At 36.8% G+C, this 15512-nt stretch overlaps 1 protein-coding gene across 8 annotated transcripts in view; it reads left to right on the top strand.

Moving 5' to 3' along the window:
- Window positions 1-15512, top strand: part of SDK1 (sidekick cell adhesion molecule 1) — a 1005745-nt gene that overhangs the window by 291457 nt on the left and 698776 nt on the right. For all 8 annotated transcript variants that reach the window (XM_082429098.1, XM_082429101.1, XM_082429099.1 and 5 more), the window contains exons 3-4: window positions 12821-12927; window positions 15081-15228. In XM_082429098.1, coding sequence (XP_082285224.1) covers window positions 12821-12927; window positions 15081-15228 — 255 coding nt within the window. The remainder of the gene's footprint in view (window positions 1-12820; window positions 12928-15080; window positions 15229-15512) is intronic.

The following is a 15512-nucleotide window of genomic DNA, read 5'->3' as shown; positions in this document are numbered from 1 at the left end:
CCCCCAAATCAGCAGAAACCAGCAATACCATGCTCTTATTTAAATGAAATAAGAAAGAGAATTGGCTGTCTAGAGAGATTTTATTTTTATTTATTTATTTATTTATTTAAACATAATCTTCGCTCTTGATTTATTTTTGGCTGCGTGGCATGAGGGATCTTAGTTCCCCAACCAGGGATCGAACCTGTGCCCCCTGCAGTGGAAGGGCAGAGTCTTAACCACTGGACCACCATGGAGGTCTCTAGAGGTATTTTATATAGAGTAATGATCTTCTCAACCTGGGGCATAGCCCACCATGCACTCTGTACCTCAGAAGTTATAATATGGTGGTCCATGAACCACATTCAGCCTGCCTGGAACATGGTGTGGGTATTTTAAAAATCAGTTTAAAAATATGTGTGGATATATGCACAGTAGATATTTCTTAATTGATTGCCAGCATTTAACACTTGTAAGACTTCACATAAAAATCTGCTTTTCGGTCCCTCTTGAAGAGTCAGCAGGCATGGCTTCCTGGGTTTGCAGCCCCACACAGAAGCTGGCCCTGGCAGTGCTGCCCTGGGGTACAGGCCTGGATGCCCAGTTCTCAGCACTCTCTGGTCCCTGCCTTGTGCCCCACTTGCTTTGCCCAGTCCCATTATCCACCTGCCCTGTTTAGTCAGAGGAGTTTGTGTCCTCCTCTTTCATCATTAGGCCTGTACTGTCAGAGGATCTGCTGCTGTGAGAACAATTTACCCTAATAGTTAAGAGCTTGTTGAAATCAAACAGACCTAGGTTTGAATCTCAGCTCACCACCAATTAGTGTTAGCGGTATGACCTCGGGCAAGCAGCCTGTTAGCCCCACTTTCAGAATCTGCAAAATGGGAGTGATCAAACCTCATTTGTGGTGGTGTGAGCATTAAAAGGCTCTAATGTATGTAAAACAGCATATTTCCTGGCCCACCAGCAATCAGTTAATAAATTCTATTAAATTCTATTTTATCATAATATGACATGGGGATTGGTTTGTTAGAAGGGGTATTAGAAAGCCAAAAAAAAAAAGTGAGCTTAGAAATGAGAACCATTATGAGCAGTGGGCTTTGATGGCAGATGACTTGAGTTCAGATACTTCTATTCAACTTATTATCTGTTTGACTTTGGACAAGTTATCTAACCAGCTTGATCTTACTTCTCCCATCTGTGAAATGGGTATAATAAAACCCACCTTAGAGGGTTCTCATAAAAATTAAATGATACCATGTTTCATATGCCCCAGGAGAAAGGAAGTGAGGTTTCAAAAGAATCCATATTTTTTTTCCTCATAAAAAGAAGTAGTGATGTGGGTGATCTATAACAGTGGTCTTAAAACTGGGGTATATGCCATGGAGAGTGGCAAAGGAATAGTTTTCTAGATCTTCAGTTTCTACATGCATGTTTTCTGAAATTGAGCTACCTGAGAACGTGCCTCTGTGTTGGCACCTGCCAGTTCCCTTTTCATACCTGCTTTGCGTTATTTCTTCCACTTCACAAAAGAAGGACACACCTTTCCCAGTGAGTCTTCTGTGAAACCACACCTTCAGGGTGCAAGACAGGCACAGTTTAAAATATTGGGCTCGAAGAAGCCTCTTTTAAACATCCCATAGAAGAGCTCCTTGCCTTCACTCTATACGTACTACTTTTAAGGACAGAGTATGACACTAGAAATGGGATCTTTTGACCAATCTTGGGGTTTTCTTAGTTCAGATGTATAGGTGGTCAGCAAGAGCTGTACCATTTTTTTGTGAACAACCTTCCCTTTTCCATTCTCCATCCATCATCAAAGTATATATTGTGCCTCAAGGAACGTTTATGAGAACAAAGCAGAGAAACATCTGCAGGAATTACCGCAGGCAAGGCACCTTGTTTTATCCAGGCTGCAAGCTTAGTGTAACGCTCTGTGGTGTACACACTTACACATAATAGAATTAGAATTTTCAAGATTTGTTAGAAATAAAAAGCCCTTTGAGAAATACTCTTCTCTGAAACACACTTGTCTTCGTTTCACCTACCCAGAAGTGAAAAGAGCTCGGGGAGGCTTCAGTGATAGATCTCAACGAGGAGGGGGTGAAAAGTTCTGTTTACTTTCATCAGATCAATGTGCCCTCCTGATGTAGAAGGACCATGCACTATAGGAACGTTTGTGCTTTATATTTTCTCATTCATTCGGAAGACACTTTCGTTAACTTTTGCAAAAAGATATCATTTGATATTCTAAATCCATATTCATTTTTATTACTTCAGTGTGTTTTGCTTGCTGGTACGCATCAGCCTCTTCTCTACTTGTCTATGTCTTCGTGTACTCATTAGATTTAAATTAACTGTATGCAAATATGTGGTCAATACCTTCTTTTCTTTTTGTAGTAAATTTCTATCCAATTCTGTTCATTCTGATAGTAAATAACTTTCCATTCAATAAAATGTTAAGTAATTGAATAAACAGCCACTTTCAAGAGACATATCTCCTTTCTAAGTTTTTAATGTTTAATAATTATTTTTCAAAATTCGTAATACATTGATGTTGTTTTCATTAGCTGTGTGGTAATAATAATTACAATCCACAAGTAATCCAGATGAAATTTTTTTTAAGTGCTTAGACTATTTTGACAAAAGGAAATTCTTTTTAAATTACCATTTATTTTTATATTTTTATTTCAGAGAAGTATGTTGGGTAATAAATAATAAGTATCTTTCAGGCATAGAAAAATGTTACATTAGAATAAAATTCTGTGGGATAAATGGATTTAATACTCAAGTTCAAAGAGTAAAAAGAAACAGTATGAAAGCTCTGTCAGTTCATTTTTAAGCAATAGAAAGTGTGGATATCAAAATCATTATATTAACTTCCATTGGATACATTTAAAACAGTGTGTGACAGTTTTATTTTAAAATGCCAAAACATATACTATGCCATTATTGTATATGCAACTATTTAAACTTCTATATGACAGAAAAATTTTGGTGTCAACTTAAAAATATGCGAGGAGATTGAGCTCTTTTTTGCATTGCTCTTCGCACCAGCTAATTTACCTGTTAACCTGACACACCCTGGATAGTCCTCAGGAAGACAAAGCATTGTTGCTTGATTGAAGCAGGATTGAGAAGGTGGTTCATTATATATGCACCATTAAAACAGGGTAGATGCTTCACTACCATTTCACCAGAAACTCGTTAGGAAGATATGGGTTATTCTGAAGCAAAATCGGTTTAGGTTAGACGTGATAAATTATATTCTGTTCACTGAGGGCTTCAGACACTGAGATGGGTTATCAAGGATCCACTGTATTTTGTCATCATTTTTTTCAAGATATAAAACCTGTCTAAAAATCTTACGCTATTTTTTCAAATTACTCTTCCATCTGCTTCCTTCCAATAAGCACCTTCAGCTGTCATATGTTAACCTTCACGAGGCTGCTATAAGTCTCAAATTGGAAAACATACTCTATAAAAACAGTAGCTGTTTCCTAACTCCACCCTTTGGTGTCAGTTATGAAAGTGCTAACCCTAAAAAAAACAAATATTTAATATAAATTCAGCTTTTCCATCTTTGACTAAAAGTAACATTTTCTTTGCTGCTTGTGTTATAAACTGAACAATGAGTTTTAGTAAGTTTCAATGTTATATTGTTCATAGTGATGCTTATATCCATGTTTAGGCACAGATGGCTACACTGGGAAAATGAGAGTAGTTCAGTAATTAAACAAAGTTGCTTAAGTGTCATAGGCAGATTTGTCTCCATTTTTTTTTTCCCCAGAAAATATTTACTGTAAATTATTTTTTCTACTATGGGATAAAAAATATTTTGTAATTATATTCAAAATATATATATGCCCAAAATTTCTAGTGCTAGGCACAATACTCGTTCCAGCAGGAGGAATAATTGGATACTCTAAATAGTCTCCTTACATGATCTGCCTCTGGTTCAATTTCTGTTACAGTATAAACAGTAGAAATTTGATGGATATTTATCTTTTTATTTCAGTAAAAAAATAGGAATGGTTAAGGGAAAATTTACTTTTTCTTATGTCCTATAAAAGAACGAAAATTCTACAATATCAGTAAAATTTATTAAATACCTGGGAATAACCTTTATAAGAAATGAGTAGAACATGCAGAAAAATAGAAAACCTCACTGAGAGAGTTGAAGGAGAATTCTAGATAGGCAATCTAAACAACCATAACACTGGACGAAGTATATGGAATAATTGTTTTCAAGATACTGGACATCAGGCAACCGAAGGTGTGATGGCTGAGAGATGGAAAACCAACAAGGTGAGCCCTGTGATTGCTCGGCTCACTGCCCTGAGAGAATTTCCAGGCTGTGGCACAGAGAGGGAGAACACACGTGAAACCTGGAGGGATCCCTGCGGTGAAGGGAGCTGAGAGTTCAGAGAGATCAAGGCAGAGTAATGGAGAGGAGAGAGCTGTGTAGAGGGTGAACTCTGGAGATCCTCAGAGGTTCTTTGTCTAGTATTTAGCAGATTATTCACCAGTACATTCATGTAAGGAGACTGCCCAGGGACCCAAAAAGTGGAGGCAGTAGTTCCCCAGGTTCACACAGCGTGGGGTTCAGTGCCTCTTCTCAGCAGCCAGACTGAAAAACCTTGTAATCCATGGGGTTATTGGATAGGGTACACAGAAGTGTCCTGGATCTGTAGTGGGGGTTACTAACCCCGGACCAAACACAGCTCTGGTCCTGCCTAAGAAATCTTAAAAGCAAGGCCAGAAAGGATCAAACCATTTCCAGGTATCTTTGCAGCACTGGAGAAGAAAGCTCAGGAATATTTATAGGAGTACAAAAATATCCAGCACCAAAATTTACAATGTCTAGAATCCAATCAGAGATTATCAGGCATGTAAAGAAGAAGGAAAGCGTGACCCAAAATGAGAAAAATCAATCAATTGAAACCAAACCAAAGCTGACACAGATGTTAGAATTAGCAGAGAAGTGCGTTGAAACATCGTAACTGTATTCCATGTGATCAGATGAAACCTATAATGTCTGAGATGAAAAACACATTGGATGGGACTAGCAGATTAGACATTGCAGAAGAAAATATTAGTAAACTTTAAAATATAGCAATATAACTCTTCAAAATGAAAGGCGGATAGGAAAAAAAAGAAATCAAACACAATGAAAAGACCATTAGTGAATTACAGGACAACGTCAAATAGCCTAATATATGTATAACTGGAATCCCAAAGGAGGCAGGGGTGGAAAATTATTTGAATAAATAATACTGAAAAAGTTTTACATTTGATGAAAACTACAAACTCATCAATGCAAGAAGCTCAACAGATCCCAATAATGGAGTTACCAGCCAGTGCAATAAGAAAAAGAAATAAAAAGCATCTAGATTGTAAGAGAAGATGTAAAAATGTATTTTATTGAGGGTTACATGATTGCAGAAAATGTGATATTATCTTTAAAAAGCTGCTAAAATTTATGTGTTTAGCAGTGTTACAGGATGCAAGATGAGCATACAAAAATCCGTTATATTTCTGTATACTAGGAAAGAATAATCTGCAATTTATTAAAATTTATAATTTTTATTAATAAAACTATCTTATACATATATTTTTAAAATATCTTCAAAAATCTTAGAGATAAATCTGACATGGAATTTGCAACATTTTTACACTAAAAACTATAAAGCGTTGCCTAAGGAAATAAAAGAAGACCTAAATAAATGGACATGTTCATATGTCTGAAAACTCAGTATTACTGCCATGTCAAACTTTCCCAGATTGATCCCTTGGCCGTATCCTTTAGGCTTGAGACCCTGAGACAGAACTTCATCGCTAAGCCATGAGTTAGACTCCTGTACCTGTTTTTATATTTTGTTTTGTTTTGAATCTGCTGAGTCCCCTACTCATCAGGCAAGGTCCGTTTAATTGAGAACCCTTTTCTTAAGTGAAACGTGACCAGTTGGTTTCTTCATCAGCCAGCCAAACTGAGTGCGACTCCCACCTACAGCTTCCCACAAAGGGCTGAGTTCCCCAGGTTGTTGAGCTTCCATTTTCCTAACCTTGTTTACAGTCATTCTTTTCTCCTGGTTCACTCTTCATTGGTCCTGTCCTCTGGGAGCTGCCCAGCTCACAACAACAACAGATTGTATTTTGGTTCAAATGAACTCGTCTTGCCCATTTTGACTAAAATAAGTATTGGGTCGGCCAAAAAGTGCCTTCAGTTTTTAAGTAAAAATAAAAGACACATTTTTCATTTTCACCAAGAACTTTATTGAACAACGTATTCACGCATTTGTTCCACTACCTTCTGCCGTTTTTCAGGCAACTTCATAATTCCATCTTCCAAAAACTTTCTATCTTTTTGAGCAAAGAACTGTTCCAGGTGCCTTTTATAGTCTTCCAGGGAATTGAAATTTTTTCCATTAAGAGAATTTTGTAAAGACCTAAATAAATGGAAATCCAAAGGTGCAATGTCTGCTGAATACGGCAGATGAATGAGAACTTCCCAGCCAAGCTTTGACAGTTTTTGCCTGGTCATCAAAGAAACAAGCAGTCTTGCATTACCCTGACGGAAGATTATGCGTTTTCTGTTGACTGATTCTGGACGCTTTTCGTCAAGCGCCGCTTTCAGTTGGTCTAATTGGGATCAGCCCTTGTTGGCATTAATCGTTGGGTTTTCCGGAATGAGCTCGTAATAGAGGACTCCCGTACCCACTTTTCATCACTCGTCACAATTTGTTTTGAAAATGGAATGTTTTCATTACATTTAAGTAGAGAATCGCATGTGGAAATACAGTCAAGAAGGTTTTTTTTCGCTTAACTTACGTGGAACCCAAACGTCAAAGCGATTAACATAACCAAACTGGTGCAAATGATTTTCAACGCTTCATTTGGATATTTTGAGTATGTCGGCTGTCTCCCACATGGTATAGTGTTGATTGTTCTCAATTAATGTCTCGATTCGATCGCTATCAACTTCAACTGGTCTACCCGACCGTGGAGCATCTTCCAGCGAGAAATCTCCAGCCCGAAACTTCACAAACCACTTTTGATATGTTCAGTCAGTTACAGCACTTTCTCCATACACTGCACAAATCTTTTTTTTGCATTTCAGTTGCACTTTTACCTTTCTTGAAGTAATAAAGCATAATATGCCAAAAATGTTGCTTTTTTCTTCTAACTTCAATATTAAAATGGCTACACAAAAATTCACCAATTTTGATGTCTTTTTTTTTTACTGCATGCTGATATGACAGCTGTCACATACAGTCTAACAAAATTGTTTCAAATGAAGTTAAAGACAACTAAGTGCTACTAGAGCCATCTTGCGGAAAAGACCAAATGCACCTTTTGGCCAACCCAACCCAGTAGAACCCCTTATAGTCCCAAGCTGCTTAAGGCTTGGGGTAACTTTCTTATTTCCTAGTGCCCAAGATGTGAATGGTTGGGCACTTAGTGTAAAGCTTTCAACCTAATTTTGGCCTTTCTTCTATATCACATGGTTATATTTAGGAGCCCTGGAATTAACAAATGAATTTTTCATTCCTAAGGCATCCAGTCCTTTTGTCTATTTGTTTGTAAGGAAGGGGAAGATAAACTTTGGCAGGTAAAAGTGGGTGGACTGTTCTCATCTCATTCCTAGTCGAAGTATCTGACATTGATTTCCAAGGCTTAATTAAAGTGCTATGAGTCTGTGCTGTCTTGTTCGATTTTGATCTGTAATATTAATATGGTGTGTCTCAATGCTTATATCTCTCCCACAAAGTTGTGTATCATTTGTTTCTGATTTTAATTGACCATCTTTTCAACTCCATGTGGTCATAGCAGATATAATTGTTTCCGGAGAATTTCTGAAGCAGAGTAGCATTGAACTTTTAAAAGTTCTTACTGGAGATGACTTGGATTTGAAGAAGTGATTCCATTTGGCTCATTCATCTCAGGATCATTGTGGGTTCTAAGTGGAGAACTTTAGCCAGAGTGACCAAACAACTCTGTAACATGATTGTCGACAAGTGCTTCCATGAGACAAGTGAAAGCTTTTTCATTTACGTTTCTAATTCACTTGTGCTAATATTGCAACACTTAATAGCTTAGATCTTCTTTCCATTGTGTTTTGGTGTGGATCATTTTGACTGTGTAGAAACTAACATTTCCCCTCATATTTTAGCCCTTCATATAACGGTTCTAGATTTTTTTTTTTAAATATCTCTAGAGAACCTGGCAATATAAAGAATTAAGTAAACAGAGGTGAATAAAGGACTTTTAGCTCTAAAACAATCTCTGTCTTTCACAAAGATTTTCTGAAACTCCATTCTTACTGACTTGAGAGAGCATTGTCCCCTAATGACAGATCTGACAGACTAGTTCCGGTCATGTGTCCATGTTTACCAAAATGTGAATTTCTCCTTGACTGTCCCTGGTTTGATAATAGAAGGTAGGAATGGATGAAGAATGAATGATCCCAAAACATTGTTACTGTTAGAGAAAATCACATAAACCACAATCCCAGAAGAAGATTCTTAGGAACTTTTCAATGTTAACTCTAGAAATTTTGAATTGGCGTTTATAAGTGAATATAAAATTTAAATGCAGTTATTCCTGGTATGTGGATACTCAGCATCCACTTGGTCCCTGGAGGGCTTACGGTCCCCAGATTTATATTCCCAGACAGATTCCGTAGATGCTTCCTTAGCCCATCCCCAGCAGGGACCTGTTCATTGCCTCTTTCAACTTAATGCAGAATTTTCAGTAAATGAAATAGAGATTAAAGAACTTTAGCGAGTATAATGTTCCTATCGACTAACTTCTATCTTTATTATGCTGTTTACTTTAACTTCATACTGATTACTGTAACTCTTTTGAAAGGATTCAAAACATAACCCTCAATTTGCTTAACGTCTAAGACCTATTAGTGAGCTGGACACACCTTCAAAATTTTGTGTCCGTCTCTTTGTTAACAAGTTTCAGTCTGGATTTTTCATTTCACTCTTTGCTTGTGGCGAAAGTCAGCTATGGACTCATTCCACTTTTGACTGTTGCTGTATTTTAAATGTTCATATAGGAAATTTATAAAAATAAAATTGAAAATACAATTATTTGTAATCTTGTTTCCACAAATAGAATGGAATTAGTTCCAAGAAGGATATAAATGGCTTAGTTTTGTTTTTGTTTTTTTTTTTCTTAAACCTTTTTTCACTTTAAAGATAATAATGGGATTTGGGCCAAGATATGAAAGCTTATTATAGAACTTGGTTGTTTATTTTCATGCAGAATAGATACTTTCATACCAGATACTTTCATACCAGAATAGATATTTTCATACTTTAATTTTTTAAAAATTAAAGCTGTGGGGAATAGTCTTGTCTGGAGTGGCATAAAATGAATGTAGACTCCCCCGAAAAGAAAAAACCTTGTATCTAATTTTAATCGGTATGAAAATTCTTTCTCATGGATCGAGTTGTGTCCACTGACCTTAGAGAGAGAAGTATGGGTTTTCTCTTCTATATCAAAGATGTGGTTTCGTTATTCTGAACTGTGATAGGTCTCTGTAGACCTGTGTGCTTAGAGCATTTAACTCTTGTTGGGAAGAACTGCTCAACAGTAACTGTTCCAAAGCAGATAGTATTTTGTCAGACATTTTCTAAGATTTTAGTGGCTCATGGCAGGAATACTCCTTATAAAAGATTAATTAGTCTCAGTTTTTGGGGGACTATTTACCACTTAATTATTCTTAGTGGTTAGCTGGGAAGCCATGATTTTTTAAAAAGAGATGATTCAGTGAGGCATTATTTAGGTTTTTCTGTGACCATGGTGAGTACCTAGTAACTTCAGAAGCCTTTTCAACCAAAATTATTTTGGCTACATTCTGGGGAGTTCCAGGACAAGCCAAACAAACCCTCTCTCGTTGAAACAAAAAAGGAAGTTGTCACCTGGACATTGGGTTGCTCTTACAGTCACTGGACTGACTGGACATTGGGCAGGAACAGAGGGAGGCGAGCCCATCAGAGCCAAATTGCCCCAAGAGCCAGTCCCATAGGGTCCTGCTGCTGGTACTGCTGCACCCTGGTTGCCACTGCTTGAGCCACTGCCCCTATGGGCACTGGACACTTGCACCGCTCCCCTGATCCGGGGCTCCATTGCGCCCCACGGCTGCTGCTGTTGGACAGCTTCTCCTTTAGCCCTGCTCCTGTGCATCGCCAGCCCCAGATCTGAAAGCCCAGAGCATGTGTGTGCAGTGGTCCTGTGGTACCTCATTCCTGTGCCCTGCTGATGTAGGGGTCCGCCTCCACCAGGACTCATGGTGGAGAATTCTCCAAATGTAAGAACATGGTGCAGACCCTAGGCACACAAAAAATGTCAGATATCCTCTCCAGGCAGGGCTAGTCAAGCAATTGTTCACGGATGGAAATGGACCTAAAACTGCTTCTTGGAGAAATTCTAGGGTTGCTCTTGTTGCCCATTCTGAGTGGCAGTTTGGAGCTGAGGTATTCTCCTACGTAGCAGAAGTGAATGTTTAAACCCTGGGTTTTGTTGTGGTTTTGTGTTTGATTTTCTTTAATTTGCTCTTCCTGATAATGAACTAGCCCTGGAAAAGGTTCTGTTAGTCTAGTAGATTCTGCCCTGAAACTGAATACAAACATTCCTAGCTGTGCTTATTTGAAATAGGAGCAGTCATTTTCTATATGTTAGTGGCATATGGTGCTAGGATTTTATCATACTTTCTTATAAGGAGCCAGGAAACTTTCTCTGCTTAAAAATGTGTGTTTATAAACAATAGGCTTGCAATGAATATTCCCATCTGTTGGGTAAACAAATTTGTGTAGGAATTCCTGTAATAGGTGGAGTACTTTGCCACTTTTTTGTATATCTTTTCCCTGGTGAGACATTAGACTAAAGAGACAGTACAAAACAGCATATGCCTAGTATTCAGTTTTGTATCTGGTTCTCCCAGTTGTTTGAAAGCAGTGCTGTTTTTGTGCATTAGTACACAAGATTACTATAGAAATTTATAAGAATATAAAATCTATTCAGGATACTGCAAAAAAGGAAAAATGAAATGAATAACAATCATATAAATGTGGTTAGCTTGCAATGATGAAACTGCTCTTGTAGTTTTTCAAATATGTACTCAATGACTTGTGTTATTTCTTTTCCGAAAACTTTTACTGACTTTGTTTTAACCTAATCTCAAAACCCCTCCTAATTATAATCATAGTGTATAATAATCAAAGCTGCTCATCCGTCTAGTCTTGATTTGTAATTTAAATAGATGGCGTTGACTCTTTGTGTTCAGTTTGGTATTGTTCTGATTGTCTTCACTAATTAATTCTTTGTTTGAGATAAACCATTCCTCAGAATAGAATAAAATTTTGAAGACTGAGATTCAGCAGTATTTTTTCATAAAATATTTTATTAATCTTGCTGTAAGATCTCAAGATGGTTATCAGAGGGTAAACACACTCTGATTAATATTTGCTTAATACTGAATTACCTGTATTGTCCAAATGTTTCATTCACTTAAAAATTATGCCTATCAGTTCCTTTTTCCAGTTGACTAATTGGACATACTTGAATAAAAAGATGAGCAATTAGTTGAATATAAGTGATTTTAAGGTATGTGTAAGAGCTGAGCAAATAAAGCATACCATACTTGGTGCCTTTTACCTGATTTTTTTTTTTTTTTTTTTTTTTTTAGGTTTCTCTGATTATACTTTATAAGAGGAAGTATTTTTAAATTGAAGATAACTGTTACCAGAACATGTTTTTAGAAAGGATAGCATCACTGTGTTTTCTCTGTTTTTGGAAAGTAGGCTCCTATTTGATTGGGTTTTAGCTCTCTTATTCTTTCTTAGGATAGGCACCCTCCCATGTGTGAAAATCAAGCCTTATTCTTGATTTTTAGTGAACATGGCTTAGAAACCAATTAAATGCACTCTTCTAGGTAGCATGAAAGGTTTGAGCTCCGGAGCTGCAGAACTCACATGAAGTGGTCCTCGGTTGTACCTCCTGCTTATTCGTGGATTTAAAAATATCCTGAATTATAAAACTAACCATAAACCTAAACCAGGGCTTTTATGGAAACCGTATCTTCTAGCTACTTTTTCCCCCCTATGAAATTTACTGACTTTTTAGAAAGGCATTGATTTGAGGGATGGTTACTTATACTCGCAGGAATGGAAAATACAAATGAAATAACCTTTCAGCCAATCAAGAAAGTTTTAAAAGTTAGTGTCAAGCCATATGTGAACTAAGGAAAGTGTGTAAATGGTGTTGGGAGATGTCTGCTCGCTGTGGGGACTGGAGAGGGGAGTTGTGCCCTGATGTCACTGCTTGCTTTGCCTGAATGACACCTGTGTCTCATCCTGCATTGTTCGAACTTTGATGCGGAATGACACAACACATTATGTTAAGACCATTGCCAGTTGTAGAAATAATTTTTAGAAATTCTGAGAGACAGAATTATAAAAAAACATTGAAAGGTCTGGTTTACGTGTAATGATTTTTAGCTATTTAATAGTTCTTATTCATTCAGGCAGCTTTGAGTGATATCTATTGATACTACGTGATGGCAGAGGGGTACAATGGTGAACGAGACAGTTCCAGAACTAGCTTCATGTGATATTTACAGCCTAGTTGGAGAGACAAATAGCAATTAAATAATCTCACAAATAAATTGCAGTTGCAGTAAGTGTGTAGGTCAGGGAAGGCTTGCATAGATATTAGTTTATCAAAAATTAAATATTTTTGGTACTAGATACCAAAATATACTAGATGAGATGCCAAGGCTGGCTGCCTAGGTACGGAACCATTAACACTGTTTTTTGGTGTTTGGCAGGTATGTTATTCCATCTTTACAGAGGCTGGATGCTGGGTTTTACCGCTGTGTGGTTCGAAACAGAATGGGAGCCCTCTTGCAAAGAAGATCAGAAGTTCAAGTCGCATGTATGTGAACACTGAAAAGATCTACAAATGTTAAATAACAAAACACTAATCAAAATCACCTTTAACCATGGTGGGAGTTGACTTTCTATCTTGGGTTCTATTTGGAATAGTATAATTTCTAAGATCAGTTGAGAGAGAAGTAAATAGCTAATGCAGCTGGTCTGACGATGTTCTGGGGCTAATGAGGTAAATGCCACTGTTTTCAATTCAATAGACAAGGCTCTGTTGAGGATTTAAAAAATGAGCAAGATGCCTTCTGTTTTATGAGTTAGCTGCTCTTAGCTTTTATCATATCCAGGTTCAGATATTTTTAAAATAAAAGATTAAACCCAATTAGTTAAAATTTTATCAATTCATACTCAGTTCTTTCCAGTGATGTGTTTAGAAATCCTTCAGCTGCACAACAAAAAGTACATGGATAGCATGTATTAATGCTGTAGTGAATTAATTAATTCTCTATTGGGCAGGCCATTTTGGAGAATGAAACCTTTAAAAGTAACTGGAGGGGATATCAGAATGCAGGGGCCTTGAATTTTGGTGTAGTCTTTAGGAGGATGTGGAGAGGGAAGTTGGCTGATGCAAAACATTTAATACTTTACTAGTCCAAAATCTGTGATGGGTGGGGTCCATCTAAAATGGCATGTAGGCTTTATTATATTTTGAATTTACTACCAAAATGTCTCTTCATTTAAAAGAAAGCAAAAAGTGTTAAGAAATTTTAAATTACATATAAATATGTTATAATAGATTTAGAGAACTCTAAAAAGCTCCTAAATTGGGCTGTGTCAACCAGTGATGACAATATTTTCTCATATGTCATTCTGACCCCAGTTAAGGCTTGTGGTTTTCAGTGTTACTGTATAAAATAAAATAATTTCTAGTTATTCTACTTTTCTACGGTAATTACTAGTGACTGGGTAAGGTGCTGTTGCTATACATGTTTAGTTATAGTTTTAATTACTAGGGAGGCTTACATTTTTCTGAACTGTGGTGGTGAAGTCACTCAACTAAACCTGTCTGCAGAATAATTCAGAACTTTTATTCAATTGAATAATTGAAAACATAATTCATAAATAAAAAATTAAGGTCAATACCCAAAACATATTTGAATAAGCTTAGAATTTATTATATTTAATAAATTGTTTAATGTAATATCCTTGTTTCTATTCTTTACCTCTAGTGCTAGATTTTATCTCTTTTCTCCTTCTCTTTGGTAACAAATTTCACTTTACTTTAAAATAACCGTGCATATTTTCCTAATCTGTTTCATTTGTTTCATCTTTTCCTAGACATTAAACACTGCTTGTAACATAGTCAATAATTTCTTCTGAATCACGAATCCGTTGATAATAGAGATCTTTTATGGACTGTTCCAAATTTATATGCATTCAGACAAAATTGTAGTATATATGCCATTATCAGTGTGTGTATACATATATCTGTAGCTAATCATAATATGGAAATTTTTAAAAACTTTTAAATGGTACTGATTTAAAAATTGGCCACATATACCCACATTCTAAAGGCTGGGTTTTTTCCTGTGATCTCATTTTTTAAATGTTGTAAACCAGTAGCACAAAGACTGGAACAAAACCTACCTGCCCCAAATTAAGTCAGTAGTATGGGGTTTGGAGAACCCTCTATAAATGAATCAGTGGTTAAATATTTCTCCCAGAAAATCTTTTAGGGAGCATTCACCCCAGAAACAAAGAGAAGGAGAAACTGAGCATGACAGCAGCGGGTGCCTGGGTAGAACCAGCTGGAGAGATCCGGGAGCCGGGGGATGTCTGAAATCATTTTATTATCATTTCTGGGAAAATGCTTCATGTGGCATGAGGATGCTTTTCCACAGTTTATTTCAATATTAAAATTGGTTGCAAACATTTCATTGTATTGTTGCAGCGACACAAAGACCCTGAAGTTCTGCTGACTCATGCACTTCGTGGGTACTTTGGAGGCACATGGCTTTGTCTCATGCTCCGCTTTACCACCCAGTCTGCACTCATCAGCATTACTGCGCATCTCTGGTCTTACTGCTTAATTATAGCAACATTGGTGACTTTGCAATAAAATATAGTTATTTCCATCTTTGACCTCCCGCCCCCTCAAAAAAGAATTTTCTGAAACTTAAAAGGTCTGATTTTTCTTTGCAGATATGGGAAATTTCATGGATACAGATCAGAGAAAAATGGTCTCTCAAGGACATGCAGCTGTACTCAACTTACTGCCCATCACCAGCTGCCCCAGACCTCAAGTGACCTGGTTCAGAGAAGGGCACAAGATTATTCCAAGCAACAGAATGTAAGTTGTTCCAAACTTTAAAGTTTAAAATACATCTCATTACACTTGTTGGTACCATTTACATATTAAGTGTACCAATTAAACTTTGAAAAGACTAACCTGGTCTAGTAGACCTACCTCAATCCTTAGTAAACAGCTATTTTAAGACTGGCTTGGAAATTTTTAAGCAGTTTAAGAAAACGGTCATGTAATATTATTCTTTAATATGCCGCATACCCTAACTAAAGCACCTTTACATACTCTTTATGGTATTTTTTTTTTCCTTTTTTGAATGCACTTTTTGA

This window comes from Balaenoptera physalus, assembly GCF_965194825.1.
Source record: "Balaenoptera physalus genome assembly, chromosome: 16".
Taxonomy (NCBI): domain Eukaryota; kingdom Metazoa; phylum Chordata; class Mammalia; order Artiodactyla; family Balaenopteridae; genus Balaenoptera; species Balaenoptera physalus.
Note: the sequence above shows the minus strand (reverse complement) of the source record. Positions and strands in the feature narration are given on the sequence as shown.